This window comes from Rhea pennata, chromosome 1 (assembly GCF_028389875.1).
Source record: "Rhea pennata isolate bPtePen1 chromosome 1, bPtePen1.pri, whole genome shotgun sequence".
NCBI classification, from domain to species: domain Eukaryota; kingdom Metazoa; phylum Chordata; class Aves; order Rheiformes; family Rheidae; genus Rhea; species Rhea pennata.
The window spans coordinates 11,895,131-11,919,267 of NC_084663.1; the positions used below are offsets into that span (position 1 = coordinate 11,895,131).

The 24,137-nt window shown below is 39.0% G+C and overlaps 1 protein-coding gene across 3 annotated transcripts in view; it reads right to left on the reverse strand.

Moving 5' to 3' along the window:
* The window catches only part of CD36 (CD36 molecule (CD36 blood group)), a 38,806-nt gene that overhangs the window by 13,419 nt on the left and 1,250 nt on the right, over positions 1 to 24,137 (reverse strand). Inside the window, exons 1-4 of one of the 3 annotated variants that reach the window (XM_062581364.1) lie at positions 18,294 to 18,401; positions 13,670 to 13,903; positions 5,662 to 5,822; positions 649 to 793 (exon numbers count right to left, since the gene is read on the reverse strand). In XM_062581364.1, the coding sequence (XP_062437348.1) occupies positions 649 to 793; positions 5,662 to 5,822; positions 13,670 to 13,789 (426 nt within the window). In that variant the 5' untranslated portion in view covers positions 13,790 to 13,903; positions 18,294 to 18,401. Of the gene's footprint in view, positions 1 to 648; positions 794 to 5,661; positions 5,823 to 13,669; positions 13,907 to 18,293; positions 18,402 to 24,137 lie in introns of those variants that run through there. The other 2 variants (XM_062581356.1, XM_062581371.1) reach the window with 2 other exon arrangements.

Consider the following 24,137-nt stretch of genomic DNA (forward strand, 5'->3'; position numbering starts at 1 on the left):
TGGGAATTCGGGCTTATCTGAGGGACACATAAATGCACATATCTACAGTGAAAAAAAGGCACAGTCCTGCTTAGATGGGATCTACTGAGCTTTACTTTAAAAGACTAAGATCTCAGTAGGAGAAGATGGCTCAGGGACATCCACTGCAGTGGTGCTAATTGACACCTCTGCTAGAAGCTGTGGCAGTGAGGCCATGCACAGGCTGAGCGTGGGATTCAACAGGGGCTCCACTCCAACGCAGGACTGAAGATACTAAGACTATGGCAACCCTGCTTCATGCTGTTTATGCTCTATCTTAGATAAGCAGGGACTCCATCTACAAACTCTTGATTCATTCCCATGCTAAAATTGACTAGAAGAATGCCTTGGGATATATCCCATCCAAGCTGATGACTTTGGTACTGTTGACATTAAATTCAATTTTCATTTGTAATTAAGGTGGTTGACATTACCCTAGGAGCATAAGAAAAACATGAAGTAACTGCAACGTATTCTCAGAATGAGGGTTTTTTTACGAACACAGTGATAAAACTGTCTTCAGCATAGATGACACGTGTGTCCTCTAATACCAGCTAACTGCTGCTTTCTTCTCTTTTTCCTACAGGATATCAGCATTCAAATTTGGATTAGTTTCATTTCTTTACTTACAACAACAGCAAGGTTAAGGCATGTAACGGTATCATTTTCTGTCCCAACAGACATATCAGGTTCAAAACGAGCAGTATTAGGCAACATGTAGGATATTGTGCCATCAGGATTTTCAGTGATATTTTCCTTAGGTAAATATCGCACCCTTGAAATGAAAAAATAAATCATAGAATATATTTAACATTTTATTTTAAAGTCAACAGATAACTTTTTTGTAATGTTGATGAATATTTTTGAAGAAGACAGTTGAGTATTTTATGACCATTAATCACACTGAAAAAACTTTAAGCTCCTCACAGTGAACATTTTTGAAAATATTTTTTGTGTAAAATATTTTTTTTGCAAATATTTCTTTACTGCCTAATAGAAATTCCTTCATGATACTGAAATGTCAACAAATATTTCCTTTTACCTTTCATTTCATAGAATCATAGAATCAGTAAGGTTGGAAGGGACCTCTGGAGATCATCTAGTCCAATCTCCCTGCTCAAGCAGGGTCACCTAGAGCATGGTAGACAGGGCTGCATCCAGGCGGGCCTTGAAGATCTCCAGAGAAGGAGACTCCACAACCTCTCTGGGCAACCTGTGCCAGGGCTCCGTCACTCTCTCGGGGAAGAAATTCCCCCTCACGGTCAGGCAGAACTTCCTGTGCTTCACTTTCTGCTCATTGCCTCTTGTCCTGCCACATGGGACAACTGAAAAGAGTTTGTCCTTGTCCCCTTGACACCTTCTCTTCAGGGACTTGTACACCTTGATCAGATCCCCCCCTCAGTCTTCTCTGCCCCAGGCTGAGGAGGCCCAGCTCTCGCAGCCGTTCCTTACAGGGCAGATGCTCCAGCCCTCTGATCATCTTTGTAGCCCTACACTGGACTCTCTCCAGGTCTCTCTTGTAGTGGTGAGCCCAGAACTGGACACAGTACTCGAGATGAGGCCTCCCCAGGGCTGAGCAGAGGGGCAGGATCACCTCCCTCCACCTGCTGGCAACACTCCTCCTAATGCAGCCCAGGAGACAATTGGCCTTCCTGGCCACAAGGGCACCTTCCTGGCTCATGGTCAGCTTGTCATCCACCAGCACTCCCAGGGCCTTCTCTGCAGAGCTGCTCTCCACAAGGTCAGTCCCCACCTTGTACTGGTGCCTAGGGTTATTTCTCCCTAGGTGCAGGACTCTGCACTTGCCCTTGTTGAACCTCATGAGGTTCCTCTCTGCCCAACTCTCCAGCCTGTCCAGGTCTCTCTAAATGGCAGCACAGCCCTCTGGTGTGTCAGCCACTCCTCCCAGCTTGGTATCATCAGCAAACTTGCTGAGGAGGCACTCTGTCCCCTCATCCAGGTCATTGATGAAGAAGATGAACAGGATGGGACCCAGTACTGAGCCCTGGAGGACACCACTGGCTACACGCCTCCAACTAGACTCCACGCCACCGATAACAACCCTCTGAGCTCTGCCTTTCAGCCACTTCTCAATCCACCTCACTGTCCACTCGTCTAACCCACACATCCTGAGTTTATCTTGGAGGATGTTATGGGAGACAGTGTCAAAAGCCTTGCTGAAGTCAAGGTACACAACGTCCACAGCTCTCCCCTCATCTACCCAGCCAGTTATTCCATCCTAGAAGGCTATCAGATTGGTTAGGCAGGATTTCCCCTTGGTGAATCCATGCTGGCTACTCCTGATCACCTTCTTCTTCTCCATATGCCTGGAGATGACATGCAGAATGAGCTGTTCCATCTCTTTTCCAGGGATGGAGGTGAGACTGACCGGCCTATAGTTGCCTGGGTCCTCCTTCTTGCCCTTCTTGAAGACGGGAGTGACACTGGCTTTCTTGCAGTCCTCAGGCACCTCTCCAGTTCTCCATGACTTTTCAAAGGTGATGGAGAGCGGCCTGGCAACAACATCCACCAGCTCCCTCAGTACCCATGATCCCATCTGGGCCCATGGATTTGTGGATGTCTAGCCTGCCCAGAAGGTCTCTAATCCTATCCTCCTCAACCAAAGGAAAGTCTTCCCTTCTCCAGACTTTCTCCCTCAAGTCCAGGCTGCAGGATTCCTGGGGGCTGCCCTTAGCAGTGAAGACTGAAGCAAAGGCGGCATTCAGTAATTCTGCCTTCTCTGTATCCCTTGTCACCAGGGCCCTTGCCCCATTCAGTAGCGGGCCCACATTTTCCCTAGTCCTCCTCTTGCTGATGATATATTGGAAGAAACCCTTCCTGTTGTCCTTGACATCTCTTGCAAGATTCAACTCCAACTGGGCCTTAGCCTTCCTCCCCGCATCTCTACATACTCTGACTGCATTCCTGTAATTCTCCCAAGTGGCCTGTCCCCTCTTCCACATTCTTTGTGTTTTCTTCTTCTGTCTGAATTTGGCCAGGAGCTCCTTGCTCGCCCATGCAGGTCTCCTGCCCCTTTTGCTGCACTTCTTACTCATAGGGATGCACCACTCTTGAGCTGGGGGGAAGTGATGTTTGAATATTAGCCAGCTCTCCTGGACCCCCCTTCCCTCTAGGACTGTAACCCATGAGATTCCACCAATTAGGTCTCTGAAGAGCCCAAAGTCTGCTCTCCTGAAGTCCAGGGTTGCAATCCTGCTTGTTGCCTTAGTTCTTTCCTGCAGGATCCTGAACTCCACCATCCCATGGTCACTGCAGCCAAGGCTGCCCCAACCTTCACATCTCTAACCAGTCCCTCTCTGTTGGTAAGGACAAGATCCAGCAGGATACCCTTCCTTGTAGGCTTCTCTACCATTTGTGACAAGAAGTTATCAACAACGCGTTGCAGGAGCCTCCTGGACTGTTTGTGCCTTGCTGTGTTGTCCCTCCAGCAGATGTCAGGGTGGTTGAAGTCCCCCATGAGAATCAGGGCCTGTGATCTAGAGGCTACTTCCAGCTGTCTATAGAAGGCCTCATCAACTTTCTCTGCCTGGTCAGGTGGCCTGTAGTAGACACCCACAATGGTGTCCCCTGTGTTGTACTTCTTAATGTTTTGTTCTGAATTAACTGTGCTTCAGTCATACTGTTTTCTAAGCTTTCTTGTGTTTTCATGTTAATAGAATAGGATGACTGGGAATGGTCAAAAAAAAAAAAATTTAAGGTCTGTTTTCTAGGCCTGAATTGTAATGAAAGAGATGATTATAAGTTAAATCTATACTGAGAGTCACGTTGTTATCATTTCATACATATGTACAGGTTTATAAGCAGTCTTTCAGCACCATTGAGATTCTCAAAGTCCTCAAAATGTGCCTTTAAGTGCCTATACTTCTGTCAGGAGATCATTACTGTACAAATCTCTGACTCCTAACAATTCTAGTCTAGGACTTCCTGCTCTTTATCTCCGTGTCCCCTTGCTGCCCCCCTACAGGGGCAGAGGCCAGCTGTGTAACACTGTGTGACACTGAGTGACTTAACCTCTGCTGTGGCCAAGGAAGCACTTCCCAGCTCCTGGTTGTGGAGGTGAGCTGCTATCACACTATAACACTGTGTGAGGACAAGATCTGAGCACTTATCATCCCTCTCACTCTATCGTTCCTCAGCATAAAAACCAGGCATATGGGCCCAAAAGTGTCTTCAATGTACTCCATCGGAACTTCCAGTATGGCCAGTGGAGGGATCAAAAGGTTCATCGAGTATTTTCCCACAGTACAGACATAACCAATGCAACTAGGCCTTATCCCAAAAGAAGCTGGGATCATGCCTTCTCAAGAGTGGTTTCCTGTGTGTATCATTTTAATTAATCGCCTAATGTATAGAGCAACTAACTGAAAGACTGGAGGTTTGTTTTCTAATTAATATTCCCTCTGAATAGAAACAAAAGACTTAAAACATAAAACTTCCATATCCGAATGGAATCCCAAGGAGAACATATTTTCAAAAAAAGTTGTTCTACTTTGTAATAAATAGCTAAATATTCAAGGTGAGATTGAGAAATAGACACAGTGTCTCAGTCATTCAGGTAGACTTGATATCCTTCACCAGGGATGTGAAATATCTTTCACTTCCCAGGTGAATGTGACTGCAGTAGTGAGAAAGGTAGCAGCATCATTTCTTATATAGTCTCATCTGAGTACGAGGCAGAAGTTAAACCTAGAGAAAGTAGGCACCTCCCTCTACCAAAAATAAAGCATTTCTGTTTGGTGGGAGTTCGCTTTCCTCTGTATTTCTTAATCGGTACTTTGTCATACCGTCCTGCTTAGTTTCCTGACTCCTGTGGAACCAATTCTTATGTTTTCCCACGTATTGTACAACCAAGGTATTCCACTGAGAAATTAATAATCTTTTAGGTCTTAGAACACCTCAGGTTCAGATGCTGCAGTCCAAAATTGTCTTGTAAATACGTCTCCAAAGCTATTAATAAAGAAATACCCTATCACTTCAGGAAAGTGATGATTGTGCCAGTGACAGACAGGCATTGAACTTAGTGATATAGTATGTATGAACTAGTCCTATGGTGAAATCATCTTTAGAGTTAAACAAATAATTAAAGCTTTCCTGAACAGTGACGGGCTGTTCCATCTGGGTGTCAGCTAATAAATTCAGAAAATGGAATCTCTTCCAGAGAAAAACTTGGAAAACGACCCCCTATAGATTAAAAATATCATAAAGTATCAATGAAACAAAACACATTATTCAAATTAGTGAGTGATAAGATGTCTTGTTTTTAGGGTATCTGACAGATTTTTTTTTTGTGTGTAAAAGGTTGGCAAAAACTGATCAGGAACAAATACACATGCTTGTATGCTTTTATGCTAAATATCTTTTTAATAAACATTCATTTTTCACAGGAGCAAATAGTTTCACATTTAATTGTCTATTTTTATATACATTTTCCTATTGCAAGACCCAGTACAGAAATTGTTTATGATTGCTGTGCGTAACTGCAAATATCTTCAGCATTTCTGTCAAATTTAACTACGATAATACTTTGAACTTTCAAGAACAAATTCTAATTCACCAGAACTTTCTCTGGCCTTAGCAAGACTTCTGATATGACATGTCATATATTCAGGGTGCTTTGCTTACCTGTATGTGTAAGGTCCTCTTTGCTCAAGTTTTGGACGTTCTCCATAGTCTAATACTTCCGATGGATTTTGCACATGAAAGATCCAAAATTGCCTGTAAACTGAACTTCCTGGTACAATCCAGTTTTCAAAAGCAATAGTACCATTTGCAATGACAGCTTCCTACAAGGACAAAAATTACAAGGAAAAAAAGCCAGTTAGCTACAGAAAAATGAGTGACAGGAAGCATTTACTTTCCAGAAGACTGTAGAAGGTTTCCAAAAAAACAGAAATAAAAGTTATTTTATCAGATGAGGCATAAAGTATAGACTTTTGGCCAACATTTGAATGCAGCTTGACATTTCTGAAGAGTGAAAACAGAAATAAGTCCCTGGAATAAGCAACCACAAATATGATATAATTACAATTGCAGCCTGTAGCCAGGCTTTCCTGTTAACAGGACTGGGCATTGCCTTAGTTCTCAAATACTTGCCAAATCTACCGAATATTTGTAAAATGAAAACCCTTAAATGATTGAACTATACCCAACTGTTTTTCAAATCTGTAATCTCCTTTTCATACATTTGTTCATGTCCCAGGAGACAAAAGGAGTGTTATCTCTGAGCATTAATCTTGCAGTTAGCCTTTTTGCACACAGAGAAGGGAAATAGTGTTCTTGTAGGACTATTTCTTTTTAGAAAATTCTTGTCACAAAAGGTGAAAAGAAATTTTTCTATGAAATCTAATTTTCCATTAAGAATGTTTCCAAGGTCCAGGAAATGACACCAAAATATGGAAATAAGGACAAAACTGGCTCTCAAGAGCTACTCCAGATTAAGCAAGTACTTGATGTTTATGGATTGTGGAATCCTTTGGACAGTGAAAGGAGTTTGAAGATGTGCTTTTATATTGCAGGGGGGATACCTGCTCTGCCTGGTCTGCACCAGGCCTCTTTCTCTGTGGCTTTCACAGAGCTTTGGGATAATGCAGACTTTCCCCTTGATAGTAAAAATTTAGAAAAGTTTTACAAGAAGAAAAGTCCAAGCTACCTAAATCCAAAATATAAAATTCTTTTTAATAGTATGGTGCAATATTAATTAATTAATTCTCAAAGACCACAGAGTAGCAGAAAACAAAGTGCTGGAGTCCCTCCAGAGAGTTCCGAAGAACAAAGACATTTTAAATTACCATTTGCCAGATATTCTTTCTACCATAATTTTATTCCACTAGATTTGCTTAGCAAGGACCATCGAAAAAAAGAATACCACTAATTAAGGACCACTGCAGTTAGAAATGAATGCTGTATTTTAGAGAACCCTTCACACAGACAGGGTATATCTGAGTTAAGCCTGTTTGTATGGTGGATTTGTAAATGCTCTGGTGGTGTAAAACACAATGCTTGCTTTCTGCATATCTGCTGTCTTTGTGTGCATTTGTGTGACAGGGGAAGGAAATTTGGCAGCAGCAAATGTGTTATCAGCTTGAGGTCTGCACTGAAACCCCACTATAGCTAAAATTATTTTTGGCTTTGTTTTGCAAACCTTGGGAAGCCAAGGACTCTGACACAGCTACAATCCAGACAGCAGGGCATTCCTGGAGGTGGGGCAGGCCATCTCCTTTGTCATCTATTTCCATAATTTATTTATAGGTGAAAAGACACACACTTTCATGATTTGGATTTGTTTTCAGTTTTCAGAGAGAAGTGCTCAAAGGATCTGAGAAATGCATGTTGATATAAAAGAAATACACAACTTAGTTTGATCAGAATCAGTCTGTTCCTGAGGGTTCAGGGAGGGACTCGCACGTGATCATTTAACCTCCTCTTTCTGCTTAACCAGTATGGGGAGGATTCCTGGCCAAGAGGACACAGCACCAACCTCTCTAGATATCGACAAAGTATAAGCACAGGAGAGAACAAAGATATAAGTTTTAAAGAAGCTGTGTTACTTGCTTTTTTTAAAAAAATGAAGTTTTCTCCTCTGTTCAAAATCCCCCCACATACTTCTGCATGCTAACCATTATAACAGCACATAATTGTATGCTAACTCCTCCCTCAGTGACCCATCCTTCAGAGACAAGGAAATAATGTCCTATCTGCCTCTGAGTACTTTGAGAAATGCTTCTACAGTTATCATATCTCACAACCTTGACCTGACTTGGAAGAACATAAGCGATATACTTCCTCACCGCTTTTCCCATGCAAGTGGTTCTATTTTGTCAGAACAGTAAATCTTTGTGTCTCATCTTATTTTTGCTACTGCAGGGAAAGCTGAGCAAGACTGCAAGAATTACTACAATGAGGACAACTTTTCATATAAACTTACACTGTAGGCTAAGATCCTTTTCAAGTATTTTGTTCAGTGCACTCACTGTGCAGTACTGTGTATTTTCTTTATCAATCTAGAACAAATTTATTGTCCTCAGTGCCCAAACAGGTGGGCAGTTGTCCTTTATTTTTCATTCAAGAATAGCTACCATGTCTGAATTATGCCCTGGGAATCACAGAATCATTAAGGTTGGAAGGGACCTCTGGAGATCATCTAGTCCAACCTCCCTGCTCAAGCAGGGTCACCTAGAGCATGGTAGACAGGGCTGCATTCAGGCGGGCCTTGAAGATCTCCAGAGAAGGAAACTCCACAACCTCTCTGGGCAACCTGCTCCAGTGCTCCGTCACTCTCACAGGGAAGAAATTCTCCCTCACATTCAGGTGGAACTTCCTGTGCTTCAAATTCTGCACATTGCCTCTCTTCCCCAGGTTGAAGAGGCCCAGCTCTCGCAGCCGTTCCTCATAGGGCAGATGCTCCAGCCCTCTGATCATCTTTGTAGCCCTACGCTAGACTCTCTCCAGGAGCTCCATGTCTCTCGTACTCGGGAGCCCAGAACTGGACACAGGACTCGAGCTGAGGCCTCCCCAGGGCTGAGCAGAGGGGCAGGATCACCTCCCTCAGCCTGCTGGCAACACTCCTCCTAATGCACCCCAGGAGACCATTGGGCTTCTTGGCCACAAGGGCACATTGTGGCTCATGGTCAGCTTGTCATCCACCAGCACCCCCAGGTCCTTCTCTGCAGAGCTGCTCTCCAGAAGGTCAGCCCCCACCTTGTACTGGTGCGAAGGGTTATTTCTCCCTAGGTGCAGGACCCTGCCTTTGCCCTTGTTGAACCTCATGAGGTTCCTCTCTGCCCAACTCTCCAGCCTGTCCAGGTCTCTCTGAATGGCAGCACAGCCCTCTGGTGTGTCAGCCACTCCTCCCAGCTTGGTATCATCAGCAATCTACTAGGAAATCCCAGTAGAGAAGAATGACTTTCTGCACTGTAAGAAGCATTCCCTGTGGGCCAGGCCAGTCAAAGTGAGTTAATATGTGAATTTGCAGCCCACCATTTACTGCACTAATGGCCCCACAGCCACTTGCAGGTGGAGCTTTGACAGGACAGCCGAGCCGATCGAGCCGCTTGGCAGCCGAAAGGGAGAAGTCAACTTCCACAGCCTCCCTGCTGCTTGACCCATGTGCCTCCCCCTGCCTTTGTGCCAGCTGGGATTCCTCGAGGACCTGGTTCTGCTTGCTAAAGGAGAGGAACATGAGTAGCAAGAGTAACGATATAATATGTCATTGCCATACAACCAAGTTCATCTCATGAGCAAACTGTGCAAGAGTCTGAGTGAACCAATGGGAACTTCATCCACTTTTGTTTCTGAACCAAACTTTTCCCACTTTTCATGGGTAAGTTACATAAATTCAAGAAATGCTGAGGCAGTCAGCAATAGAAGCTTGCTGTACCTCAATGCTTTACAGTAAATTCAGTCATCATTATTTCTGAGGAAGAAATACAAAATACAACAGATAGATAGTTTCTGTTTTGACAGGGGATCTAGTCAGATTGATAAAAGATGACATTTTCTGCGAATTCAGATATGTTGTGTCTCAAATATTTCAGGCAGTAAGAAGAGTGCTACTAGTTTATATATTATATGTGCTCTACTGCAGGCATAAGTCTAAGAACATTACAATTCTGTAAAACTGAATTAGTTGAGTTCTAGGGAAGCAAGTAATCTTGTTCTTCCATTTTGCAGCTGAAAGTAGGAATAGCCATTTATTACTTTTGAAGTGTGACGATGATTCTCCTGTGTATTAACCTTCCTATTCAGGCGTTGTTGGAGCAAATCTTTTAGTCCTTTTTCACTCGTTGAACATAAAAAAATTATGGAAACCAATTAAATTTATTATCAGTATTGCTGAAATATGGATGATCAAATCTTTTATGTTCTGCTAAGAGCCAGTAGTAGCCGCTTTAGCTTCACTAGTTTAGATAAGGAAATAGCATCTTCCTTTCACAGACATAATTGTAAATTAGAAATATTTCTATTGTAGTAAGTAGCTGAGGAGAAAGAATTGGGATAACAAATATGTAGAGAGATAGATGACTGAATATAATAATAGATAAAATTGATAGCTTTATGGTTAAAAATAGCAAAGACTAACCCTGAGGACTCTACAGAAAGAGTGCAGTGCTGAGGTATTGTGGAATATACTGGGAATATCAGGAATATACCAATTTATCAGGAATTTAATATATTGAGTAACATTTTGTGGCTTCTGTTGACCTTCTGAATCCACATTCTAAGACAGCAAAAGTTCTCATAGAAATGGTGATAAAACTTTTTTGGGCAAATGAATCAGCTAACAACACATTTGACTTACTAGGAAAAAAAAACAGATGAGCTGAAAAAAATCAGTTCTATCATATTTGTAACAATGGGATTATTTGCTGAGATAATAACATTGTGTTTAGGGAAGGAAAGGCAAAAAATAGTAATAGAGTCATGCCAAAACATCTTCCTTCAACCATTTCAGATGAAAACTTTCCAATTTTCTATTTTGAACTGACTTTTCCTCTTAACTTTTTATTGCTGCATGATAATAGACATGATAGTATATAAAAGAAAGGTATAGAAATGTCAATTAAAACGTACATGAAAGCATGAAATTTTTCAGGCTTCATTCTAACTGCAACACTGACAATTTTCTAAACCACTAAGTCCTTCACAGAATGAGAGCTCTGCCCTCCTGATAACTGCACTGCCTGGGGAAACTACGGGTTTTGTTCTTTAGCACTGAGATGGAAAGCACCTTTTAAGGGGAAAAGATACTGCTGCTAGTGGTGTCATTTTGAGTGTGCTCTGTACGTGGTAGATTCTATAAACAGTCTCTAAAAAGATTCAAAAATATATAATGCTTAAATTCTTTAAAATCCTCCTCTAGAGGCAGGAGTGGAAACAGCTTAACCAGGTAAGGTCTGAGACATAGGTATAGCAATCTCAGATTAGAAAACATAGCAGTGAGTTCTGTGTTGAAATACAGGTGTATGTTAATGAACTGGAACATATGAACAGGTGACATTTTGGTATTATGTGTTACATGGACTTTGTTTAAAAGAAGGGTGGAAAACAATACCTGTCTGCTAGGAGACAACAGACTCTTGGGTCAAATTTCTAGGAACACCTCGAAGTTTGCATATGCTTTGCAGATGCTTTCTCTTTGTGCAAAAACAACAAGCAGCCTTGCAGGAAGATATGTTGTGCACTATTTATCCAGGCTAATCTCTCAATGACTGCAATAAAGATTAAATGGGGCTCTGGGGTTTGGCCTACCGAAGGGATGTGTGCTTGAGCACAGGCAGTGTGCAGTTGCACAAACTGCAAAAACTATTGACGGTATTGTTTTTGAACCTAAACCTGTCCCTATTTATTGGGAAATATCAGTAAACTCAATGGAACTTCCTCGAGAATAAACTAATGATTATATGATTTGAATAAATATTTGTAACAAATTAACTTATGATAATTTGACTCATAATAGCATGAAGTGTCCTAAATCTACATAGCTAGGAAAAAAGTTTTCAACACTTGTTTCTCTGATTCAGTAAAAACATTTTATAATAAAATTAATTGCCTCTAGAAGTATAATCTTACTGCACTGTTTTTAGCTTCTGCAAACAGGAATTTACTTTGGGATAGGTTAGGCAGAGGAACAGCTAGGGGTATCTTTTGCTTGCAAAAGTGGTATCTTTAACAGTTTTTCTCTTTCATAAAAAAGCTTTTATTTTCATCCTGATGATAAGTGAAACAGAGACCCCTGGAATTTTATCATGAGAAAACGTGTATGTGGTGTGTGAAAAATGATAAATCGTTCATGAGGACCCAAGTTCAGGCTTTGCCCCATATCAGTCAAAATGGAAATGTGAATGTGAATGGGCCATATCTGAGGGAACATCTTAATTATTAGGTTTTCTGTCTTTCTGAGAGTCTCTATTCTTGGAAAACTCTGAAAAAGATTTTCATTGAAACTTGTCTACTTCTATCAAACATTTCTTTTTAAAAAAGGACATTTACAAAGGGGGAAAAGTTTCACCAAAAAAAAAGTATTTTCTCTATTCATTAGACATTTTCTCCACAATCAGCTACATATTTATCTTAAATATAACCTCCATGAATGACAAATACATATTTTTCTTACTAGCCCTTTGATCAACACAGGTAAATCAGAATTAGTTGGTTTAAGTCCTTCTTGTGTATCAGCTGAACTGATCAAATATTTCAGCTGATGCTCCTTTGCATATCTTTTCTGAAAAGGAATTGCCCCAGTCTCATGGTCTCACTGAATAATCAGTATGGTAAATAGAAAAGAAATAATCCACTTGTAGTTAGGAAAAAAGTATATTGGTAAATAAACAAAGCCTCTACAAATTTACTCTTGCATGATTCATATGAATATTCTTATAAATTCTCTTTTATATATATGTCAAAAAAGCTGCCTTGAAGTTCATATAAGCATCTGAAACATGATTACAATGAAGAAAATTGTGGAGAGGTAGAGGAAAAAATTAGTCTACCTAAAACTTTACTACTTAAAAAGCCTATAGGTATAATTCAATATGTAGTTATTTGCAAAGTATGCTTGCAACAGATTCATTATTATAAGTAAACAGATGAACATATAACATTGCCAATATATATTATTTGCTTTGAAAATTCTGAAAACATAAAAGAACACTCCAGATTAAATCAAAATAAATACTTAATATAAGCAGATCCACATCTTTTGTATTATGCGCTTTTAGAAAAAAAAACCTTCAATTTCCTGCAATTATTTGCAGAAATAGACACTCTATCTCTTTGTAAACTGTGTGAAGTTGGGTGACACTTACTGTCTAGTGAGGCGTTCTTGTACTTCATTTAATTATTTTTGGTTTTATCTGAATATGAAAATTGTATGAAAAATACCAAGCATGCTAAGAACTGGAACATTCCCATGGAGTAACTATTTCACTGGATTTGCTACTTTGTCAAAATAAAAATATTATGTAGAAATCATTTGTTTCAATTCTTTTCAAAGTGATACTAAAATCTAGGCAGGGCTTCAACAGATAGTTTAATGTTTCCTGACAGTTCATATATCCAGGTCCTCAGCTTGCTTTAACAGCTCATGAGTTAAGGGTAGTCTGCTAGAAAGACTTTCTGCTAGAAAAACTCTGCTAGAAAGGCTTTCCCAGGTCTTCAGCTTGACAATAGCTCATTAGGAGGACTAATCATCAGTCAAAAGCCTTAAGATTTCTAGATTTTAATTATAGGGGAGGTGGCTGCAAGGAGACCCTACTTCTCCAGATCATCATGGCAAAAATACACTAATAACGATCATAATAGTAATTAAAATTAAAAATGATCACTTTCAAATTACATTAATGAAAACTAAACTTTAAAACAATATTATGGCTTCTCCTCATGTGAAGCAGGAAAGAGAGCAGGCAAGTACATATAATAACATAACTGGTTTTAAAAAATGTTTTGCTGCAGCCTGATTCACAGGGAACAAAAGCCAGGACTACTTTGGGACTGTGTAAATTTCAAAGATTGGGGATTCAAAGAAAAATAATTAGAGGGAGAACCAGAAACTTAGCAAAATATTCAGAAATAATGATTATTCAGTAATTCAGTAACCACAAATCATTGGAATGAAAATAGAAATAACTTGTACCTTTTTTATTGCTTTGCTTATAATGTTATCTCCAACTGGTATCAGGATTCCTCCAAAGATAGCCAGCACTGCACCAATGATGGCCCCAGTGAGGAGCCCACAGTTCCTGTTACAGCCCATTCCTCTCCTTTGTCAGGATGCAGACAGACAGTGTACAAATATCCTCGCTGTAAGCCTTCAAAGTTTTTCCTCACTTCTGGATCCCAGTACACCAACCAGTCTTCCTGAGAGAAGCTGCTAATATAAGGAGAGAGTGAACAAAAATCACATTCCAAAGCTCAAAGTACCAAGTACATAAGGTGAAGCAGATAAGAAGATAACACGTCAAAACTAGACCTATTTATTAGAAAGACAGTGCCAAAAGTGTGGGGAGGGGGGAGGAAAAAAAAGGAAAAAAACAAAAAGGCTGTATGGACATTTGGCATGGTAGTCACTTGCTCTGTGTGTGTGCGTGTACGTGTGTATGTGTGCGTGCGTGTGTATGTGTGTGTGTGTGTGCGTGCGTGCGTGCTCTTTGTTTCTGGCTCCATTGCATTAGGGCAAACTGACCCAATTCAATTAACACTCTTCCGGAGGCAAATACCTTCTTCAAAATATTTTTGTGCCAAAGCAGGATGTAACAGTCCTCAGCTTTTATCACAGGCTGCAATGCCAGTGGCTCCCACTTCAGGCAAAATCAGCAGTTTATGGTGTTAGTCTGGATTGCCCTGGCTGTTTCTGTGTGTGATAGCAGCAAGGGACTTCTCCCGGAAACTCCACCATCAGCAACTTGGTGAGAAGAGCTGTCTCTACTGGGGGAACTAGGAGAAGCCTGCACTTCTGCTTTGCTGCATCTAGGAGAGGATATTTGTCAGCCTACAGTCTACTACTGAAGAAATAAAATGTTTCAGAAACTTGTGACAAAGGCATGACTGGATTTTATTTGTAGGAACTGAGTTGTTCCCTGCCACCCATCCCACCACCTAATTTCATCAATCTGATTGGTTCAGAGAAAGGCGGACTACTTAAAGCAGGTCTAGATTCTGACTTTCTGAAGATATAACACCTTGTATTTTGGGACAGAAAAAAATAAATTGGCAATCATTCACTGGACTACAACAATTGCTAGTAACATGGGCTAGCATATCTTAAGATCAGTAATATGGGCTAACATATCTTAAGATTTAGGTCCTATTAAAAGATGATATCAAGAGCATCAGAATGATACCAGTGCTGACAGATATGATGAGACATACAGTCCAAGTGATATTTTGATCTATTTGTTACTGGTTTCAGGCAACTGAGGCAAAGAGTAGGCTAATTTTTAATTTATGCTTGCTCAGAATTCATCATGCCTACAGAAATTTCTTATTTGCTCCAGACATCCAACCAAGAGAAGTCAGTTGTTTTCTGTTCTACATGTCATTGTCCATAGTCCTTTTTATTCTTAATAATTTCTGTTCATTAACATATTGTGATCATCTCTGAACCACTTTCAAAGCAGGCATTAGTTGTAGAGTTAATTAAGCTTTCAAGGCCAAACACAGAAAGCTAAGGAAAACAGGTAGCTGTAGTAAAGAACAGCTCAACATGAATTCCCAGTTTGTTGGTGAGATTTGAAGACCAAAAAGAGTTCTTGGATTTAAAACTGGATAGTGAAATAGATGTAGGAATAGCCATCTGTTTTATTTTTGTAAATGTCATTTGCAGTTATGAAGACCTTTTTTGGAAAAAAAAAAGAAAAAAAAGCAGACACACATATGGACACATATAAGGTGCTATGGTCAGCAGGCTAAGTGCTCTTGTGCTACTCAAATTCACAAAAATTATATCATATCAATATTTGAGCTCAGACTGCTTCTTTTGTCTGCACTGGAAAACCACCTTTTGCCTCATCTTGGACTGGCAGCAGTTTACAAGTCCCTTGATATTAACAATGCCTATTTCTGTACATTTGAGTCTTCTTGGTATACTAATCATTTCTCTTCAGAAACTTGCAGCAATGACTAAATAGTAAAATGACTAAAATACTACTTCTCTTTGCACTCATAGAAAGCATATTCCCCGTAAAGGTCATCCAGTCCATCTACCTGCCACAAGGTGATTTTGTGTGGTTCTTAAATCAAAACTGCACTTTGATCCTTTTACTTGCGCATATGAGAGTCCAAAAAAGAAACCAGATTTAGCTAAAAGTTTTGCCCAGAATCTCTTTCTTGACTTTATTATAACCAAAACTCCTGCCCAGCTGTTTTAATGCTCATCTCTGTTGGGAGGACTGGCCTACAGTTTCTCAAGCTTTTTCTATGAGAACACCCTGCCTAACCTTTTCTCACTGACCAATAACTATTTTTGATGAGGGAAATCTTGAAGAGGTTACTGGAAACCAGGTTGCTGCCTCCTGGTTTCCAGCCTTGGCAAAACAGTATGATTGGCCAGTGCTGGACTGAGAAGAGGCTCTTTAGACAGAGAAGAGCCTCTCCACAGCCGTAAACTTGGCTTCTCCTCTTGAGGAATTGAACTTCATCTGAACCTGTGGCTTATTTAGTTACTCTCTCCTTGACCAGATCTGTTACCGTGTACCTTCACAGCAATAGAAACCGAGCAAAGAGGTAGCATTAAGGGGAAGAAAAAAAGTGCATTTTCTCAACTTCTCATGCATCTTATTTCTCTTTTAAAAAAGAAAATTGAAAAATTACTTAGCTAAATGATAAAAATTCTAAGTAATTAAAGGCTCTTTAATGTATTGGATGAATACATAACATGGCTAATGACAAAATTTCAAATCACACTTAAAAATTCAAATTAGATCTGATGAGTTTTTAAGTGGCAGTCTCTGGGACTCATATCCTTGTAGACGTGTTCAGATCAATATATTTAGTTTGACAAAAGCATAATAGGTGCAATAGTGCTGTGCAACTCATTCTAAAAATGACCAGAGGATTTTAAAATCTGACTGCTATTAACACATTGGAGCAAAACTAAGGAGGGGTAGAACTTCTCAATCAAAGGAAATTCTGAGAATTACAGTTTTTGAGTTGTTTTTCCCCAGTGTGGCCTTTTGCAAATTTAGACATAAACAGAAAAATCTATCTATACTTAAAGATTTTTTAAAAAACATAGAAATACACATTTCAAAATGGAAAAAGGAAATTATTTTTTCCATGATTGTTTAAAGAGGGCTTTTAAGCATTGTCAGACTATATTTCTTCTCTTATGTACTGAAGCTTTCAAATTCAATATGCATACACATTCCAATGAAATATATTTCCATTCAAGTTTCTACAAGCTGATCCAATGGATTTTTGTGTTAGGCAGATTAGATGTCCCTCATGATCACTAGCAATAAACAGTGAGAAACAAACTTGTTGCTAATAACTCATGCCTATTCCAATCTTTTGCAAATTGTAGAATATTCACCCTTCTCCCACCAAACACAATGCAATAACAGTCTAGACATATCTCAGTTTATGCAATTCAAATTATCCGTTACACAACAGCAATGAAAAGCACTGTCTCACAAGATCATACTAGACTGTATATAGAAGTCAATAAGATATACTTATCTGAAGTATATGTGAAGAATAAAATATTAATTACCAGTAAGAGTGTAGTTGCCAGGAAATTCACATTCAAGCAATAATTGTTTACACTGGAAAGAATAGTATGTAGTATAGTAAAATAAAATATAATATATGAGACTGACATCATTTAAATTTAGACTTGTCCACAGTATTAATAATAATATTCATCCCAATCTAGATTGTTGAGTATGTACTTTTTTTTAAGTACTTGTTAGAATCTTAACAGTCCGTTCAAATCTCTGAAAAGACATAAATGCAGTTTATAAGCAACAGAATAGGAGGAAAGATGCAAAATATTATTAAACTGTTTCTTCCCTAATTAACTAACATTTTTGTACATGTCAATTTAAATCAAGTCCTTACAAAAAAAAAAAAAAAAAAAAAGATAGTATCTGCATTTTCCTTATGATTTCTCCATCTCTAATAATCATTTTTAAACACTTTTTGTCATTTTAATTCTACAGAGAATCTGGTTTGCTGTCTCAAATGAGAGAAAACTAAATGAAGAATAAGCAGTGTGTATAGTTAAAATTAAAATTAATTTTGAAAATTCCCATTGGAATTTCAACCACAAAATATAGTGTTTGTTAAAACATAATGCCGGCTTCTACAAGGTTAGAAGGTGGTATTAAAAATCACAAAATTATTAAGAGATACATTTTCAGTGAAGAAGGTCTTCTTTTTTCTAATCTTTGATGTACTTCGGAATTATACTTTCAAGCTTTTTACCTGCAACACTAAAGGCTCTCACTTTAAAAAGATGCCTTTCTTACAAATTCACACGCTTCCTGGAAATGTAGTTTCAAGAACATTAAATCTCAAGAGACAGAGTGCAACTGGGAGAGCCAGCAATAGTGCGCCTAGAATGCCATTACTAACACAGTAAAGAAGCATTTCACTAATACATACACAAGTTAACTGTGTTTTGCAAACGGAGCTTTGCAAAAACCGGCCATTTGATTTTATATGACAAATAGATACTTTTAAGATTTTCCCACCAATGGAATTTAGAAGTATTTTGGAGGAAAACCCTCTCATTTTAAATGTTGTATCATATGACTCACCTTGAATAAGGGCAACTGACTTTTCAGCTCAGTGTACGAGTACTTAACACATGACTTGCATCAAGTTACGAAAACAGAAGCGGCTAAATCTCCCCACCGAGCACTTATCCTCTGCGCTCTGAGGGAGGCACTTATATATTCCAAGAGACGTCAGTTCCCTGTTTACCTTTTCATCAGAAGAAAAAGTTAAGTTGCGTTGGTGCCTGAGGCCAAGGGGGGTCTATTTTTACAGTCTGACTAAAAGCCACAACCTGCGTCTCGTGGTAATACACTTAGCAGCTGCAATCTTTGTCAGGTTTGGATCCAAGTGAGCCAAAGGTCAAGGAGACAAAAGGGTAACGCGCTGCTTTGGTTCCTTTGGTTCCACTTCTTCTCTAATACCCATTTGCTTTAAAGCTGCTCAGATTGGCAAGCTCTGACTAGCAGTTCCTAACAGCTCCTCTAAAATAGGGGACGTTTTAAAATACTCTTTGACACGTAGCACGCCTTGCTATACAAATAAAGCCTTAGCATTGCAGATATTGTCAAAACACAGGAGAAACACTTTTGGACTTTAATCCTCATGATAGTGTGTTTTCAAGTAATAAAAATCAGGAAATGTCAGAATATTTTGTAAAAGATTTTTTTTTCCACAAGTTGGATTACACCATTTCCTCATGAAGTGCTCTTCCTCATTTACTGTAAGTTCAATGAACTTAGTTCCGTGTGTTTTTTCTCTCAATGTAGCTAAAGATCAATTAGTTTTACACTGACACTTATGTAGACCAGAGTGTCACCTCAGCACTGCATTTATTAATAATGAACAATGATTAGTTGAGTGAATTTTTGCCGAAATATTTTTAAGATACATCCTCGCCTCCCTGTGAATCACATTAATGGTTTGTTTGAGCACATATTCTAGCAACACCAAAAGGAAATGATTTATAAGTGATTTGTGTAAAAGAGACAAAAACATTCCTAGAAGTTTCTTCAGTCTAGACTTTCATGATACAAGATTGGATGTAGATTGTGATCTCCATGCTAATTACTTGCAACGTGTTTTGACAGATTATTTAATGTTCTGTTTTTGACATTGTCCTATTTGAAAGTTAAAATGCTATGGAAGAAGCTACATTCTCTTAATCTACTTCCACTAAATAAATCCATGATGGAAAAAGATTAATGAAGTTGATGTTTTGTCTTCTAATAGTGAAAGGAAGAGTGAAAGTGACCCAGTCCTTTGAAAGCAACCTGTAGGACAGTCCTTGTATAAGCCTTGCTGCCAGGGAGAGTTAGCTTCCGTTTCATATACTTGAAAAATGCAATAAATACATACAGAGGACTCTGATTAAAGAGTGAAGTTTAACTGTTGAAGGAAGAAGTCCTCCATACTATGATTTCCATGTACTAATCTTATGAGTATTGTCATTAATTATTTCCATCAGACATCTCTTTGTACGATGCTCTCATGAGGAACATTTTGTTAGGAATCCTCCAGCTTTCCTCTCAAACCTCAACAACTTCACTACTGACTTGTCTCTTCTAAAATGAAGTAATTCCACTTATTCATACCTGCCTGTGAAAATCTTTTCTAGCATGCTTTCTTTCTCCATCTGCAGTGTGTGGAATTTAATATGCAAAAGGGAGAGGGAAGGTTTACTATCGTTTTTTTCTTTTTTTGATGAAACCCTAAAATGTAAATGGCAAGTCATTACAGCAGACACAGTGAAGCTTGGATTGCTTCCTGAAATAAAGAAACTGCTGGAGGAGAATTCTGACAAAATTATTGTGATTCCTGGTTTTTCTTATGAGTATTGCCCAGGCATTTTACTGAGACCTTTTGAAAACTGCTCTCTTAGAGATACTTTCTCAAAACAGAGGGAGTTAATGATGAGTAGTATTGTCTTTACGTATGCCAAGAGATTCCTTAGTGCTCCTCCACCCCAATTTTTTTTAAGTTAAGATCCCTTCCCTCAGAGGAAATAAGATATGGTTATGGTTTGTTATTATTTGCATTTTAAGAGATGCCCGCATCAACTTTCTCTCCTGAAAATTCTTTGACATACATAAGACATGAATTAGTATTACCATGTTATAGCACAGTCATGGCAGTTGTAAGGTCCTTCTTCATCTGCCTATTATGAAACATAAAAACAGATCTTAACATTAATCCTTTTGTCAGATGTGGCTGAGCTGAATCAGCAGATTAGAACACTCCAGAAAACTTCTATTTACACATTTTCACTATGAAATTTTCAGGGGACATTAAAAACAAGAAAAACAAAAACCTTTTAGTCATTAGAGAAACTGTCAAGTGTTGAGACAGATGATGTAATGATTAATATTCAAAAAGTGACTTTCTATAACCTTTCAAGTACTCTTCCTGTTTTAAAATAAAGTGTGGAGGATTATGTTTATCTCCTTTCTATGGTGAGAAAAGGCACACATTAATTTCTATCTTGCTTCTCCTATCAGCACCATATAATGTGGCTTCTGCACTCCATTCCCAAAACTGTCTTGCTACCATGGTCCTCTTTGGCTTCTTCATAGTGATTATGTCCCACAAGAAGGGTTATATTTTGCTCAGTAGTGAAAGATTTAAAACATTCACAAGAAAGAAGAATAAGAACAAGTGGTTCCTTGTCTCCAAATAACTCAACACTTTCATGTGCACTTAGTTTTACAGAGGTAGAGAATAAGGAGGTTGAATCACCTAAGGAGAAAATGTGCAATATGCCACCAGCTGGATAAGAGTTCTTCGCCTCTGTGTTTATTGACATACTATGACGTGTTCCTTTACAGGGAGTGAATTTTTGTATTCATGAATGATAGCTTGATTTCCTATGGGGATGGAAACCTTCTGTGCATCTCCCCATCACAAAATGCACAAAAAGTAGCACGTAAACTTTCCACTCACACCAGCCTCAACAATTTATTTCACCTCTATTATGTAGGAGTCTTCTCCAGAGTAAATATTGCCTACCTTTAGATACTGCCTACAAAGCATTTTATTATATAATACCAAAATAATAAAAATAATATTTATACAGAATTAATAACAATTATTTCTAAGTGAAATGTTCACCCTCTTTGTCTCACTCTTACTGTGATTGGTATTTTATACCAATTTATATATACCACTTCATTTACCATAAGCCAGAAGAGAGAACAGAGTTATATAACAGGCATAGTCACTTCACTTTAAAAGAAGGAAGTACAAAGATATTCCAGATGTTTTTGATTGCAATATCTCATCTCTAAGAAGCTAACTGAAAACAAAGAGAAAGTTTCATAGCAATGACTGTTTTCTTGGTTAAAGAATATTTGTTGCAAATAACTTTATCCAGGTAAAAAGTAGGCATCTGGCCAAAGCTAAATTGGTTTCCTCTCCTCTCAGTGGAGAGATGTAAGAATTTCCAGGGATTCATCCCATCTACCTTAAATGTTTACTTTAGGAAATGATTTATCATATCCTTTGGAGGTATTGATGTCTCTCCCTTAATTAAAAAGGACCTAAATAACTTGCTTAAGTTAGACATCAATCTTTTAACTGGCTAATACTAGTAGAATTCCTTTCAAAGTCTCCAGAGCAGTCAGCTCGTCCCCTCATCAGCGTATCAATATCACAACTACTCTACAAGGTTCCACCAAATGCAAACAAATTATGAAGCAATTGGCAAATATAAAGAGAAAAATTCAAAGTATATACCACCTGACTTTAATGGAGAGCTTGGACAAAGGTTGCAGAGGTGTTGTATCATTCTTTGCCCCATTACATCACAGACTATTGCTGCAGATGATCGGACCTCATAGCTTCCCAGTGGTACACTTCAAACACTAACATGAACCAGTCTTCAGCTATCTGAAGAAAAATCCTCACAAACATGCATGTAATACCCGATCCCTCACCACAATAACCTGGAAGACTCATTCCAAACCAGTGTGAGATACTTTGCTTTCATCAGATTACTCACCATGTAAGGTGCAGCTCCTTCACTACCCACTAAGGACTCCTAACTGTAGTTCTCCCAGTTCTGTGAAGTGTGAGGAGCTAAGGTGCTGTCCCTTGTGATTCTCGATGTGTGTTCCTGCTTATATGGAAAACATCCTAAAATACCATTGGCTTAAGCTAGCTTGGCAGCAGTACAGTGGAAACAGTGTGATGTACTTGGCTCCTGCCAGTGATAAGTTTGTCCATAAACTTTAGTTGGTCCTTTGTAGGCAAAATGGCTGATGGAAGATCCAGCAGCTGTTTCCATTCATTTCTTTCCCTACAAAATTTGATTTTGAGCTCTTCTTCACTGCCAATGGCATGCATACACTGCTGCTTTTCTCAGTCTCCCAAATTGCTTTTAAAATTTATTTTCAAGTGATTTTAGCAGGTGAATCAGGTGAAGAAAACATGTAAGAGGAAGGAACAGAGCAGACTTGGACTCTTCAGGTACCACGGCTATAGGTCGAGAGTCTTTCAGAATATAGAGACAAAGGAACTTCATAGGATTGAGTCCAGTACAGAAACTGTGATATAACAATTCAGTCCTCTGAATGTGTCCGAAGGAGCACAGAGCTATAAAAATCTATTGCCTAAAGAACTGGATCAGGATGCTAATTCTAGAGACATTTTTAACTGAAAACTAAGGAGGGTATAGAGAGGAAGCTGCACTGGTAGAAGAGAAAAATTTTGAAAGCAAATGCCTTATGAAAGTCAAGAGAAATTTAATAAATCTTGTCCCCAGTTGGATATATTCCACTTCTTTCAAAACTCTGCTCCTTAGCTCAGAAGTCAGAGAATAATGGAGTGATTAGAAACTCCTTCACTGATGCAATAGCTAGTGGAGTAATAGTCTCCTTAATGAATCATCCTAAACAGACAGTGGCAGTGGCTTTGATGAATGACTGGGTACTCCTTATGTTAGCTTCTGCCTGCCAGCTATACCATGGTTTTGTCTGTGTAATAAGTGACAACATACTTTAAGTGATTTTTCAAATGAATAAAGAAGAGAGCTTTAGAACTGGTCAACTTTCTGGTGACTTCTCAAGAGATGGAGAGCAAATAATTGACATCCTCTTCTTCTCTCACCTGGAGCTAATACAATGTCCAGCCACATGCTGAGAAACTGTATTTAGTAGATGTGTTCCAGATCTGGAGAGACATTCTTGGCCTGAGCAACATGCAGACCTTGCCCAGGACTTCAGCTCAGACTCAAAACAGCAGGTATTAAAGCCTAAACATGAGCCTACTGCCAGAAAAACCTGTTTGTCATCAGGTCAGCAGGAAAGGAAAGTTTTACCTAACCAATCCCATGTCCTGGGGCAAGCCTCCTGCCCCACTCTGAGAATGACAGTCATTTGGGTAGTGTCAGGATATCCAGGACTCTGCCAGGGAGACGTACATTTTCTACTAAATGAGAAGACAACATAGAAAATCATCTGGAGAATTAGTACAGGCCAAAGCAGTTCCTCATTAAGCGTTCCCTCTTGAGGAGGAATCTTGAGCATATGACACCACAGCACAGAGCTAATGGAGACAGAGTCAGAAAACCAGACTTTCCCCTCCAGCTGGCAGCAGAGGTGCAGTGTGGGTTTTGCCTACCGACCTGAGAGAGGAAGCCATACTCAGACTGTCAACAATTGTGCTCAGACTACCATGGAGTTTTTCATCTTTCGTAACCTTTCTCTATGGATTTGCCAAGCTAGGTTTAATTTAACCTCCTGTATTATATAAAAACTTAATCCATTTTATTATAGGAAGAATATTTTTTCTCTACTTCATTCTAAGTACTAATGGGCTGTTCTTGTAAGCATGATGAAAAAGGAAATTTTATATTTTATTTTTTTTTCTCATTGAAAAGTTACTTAGTTTTT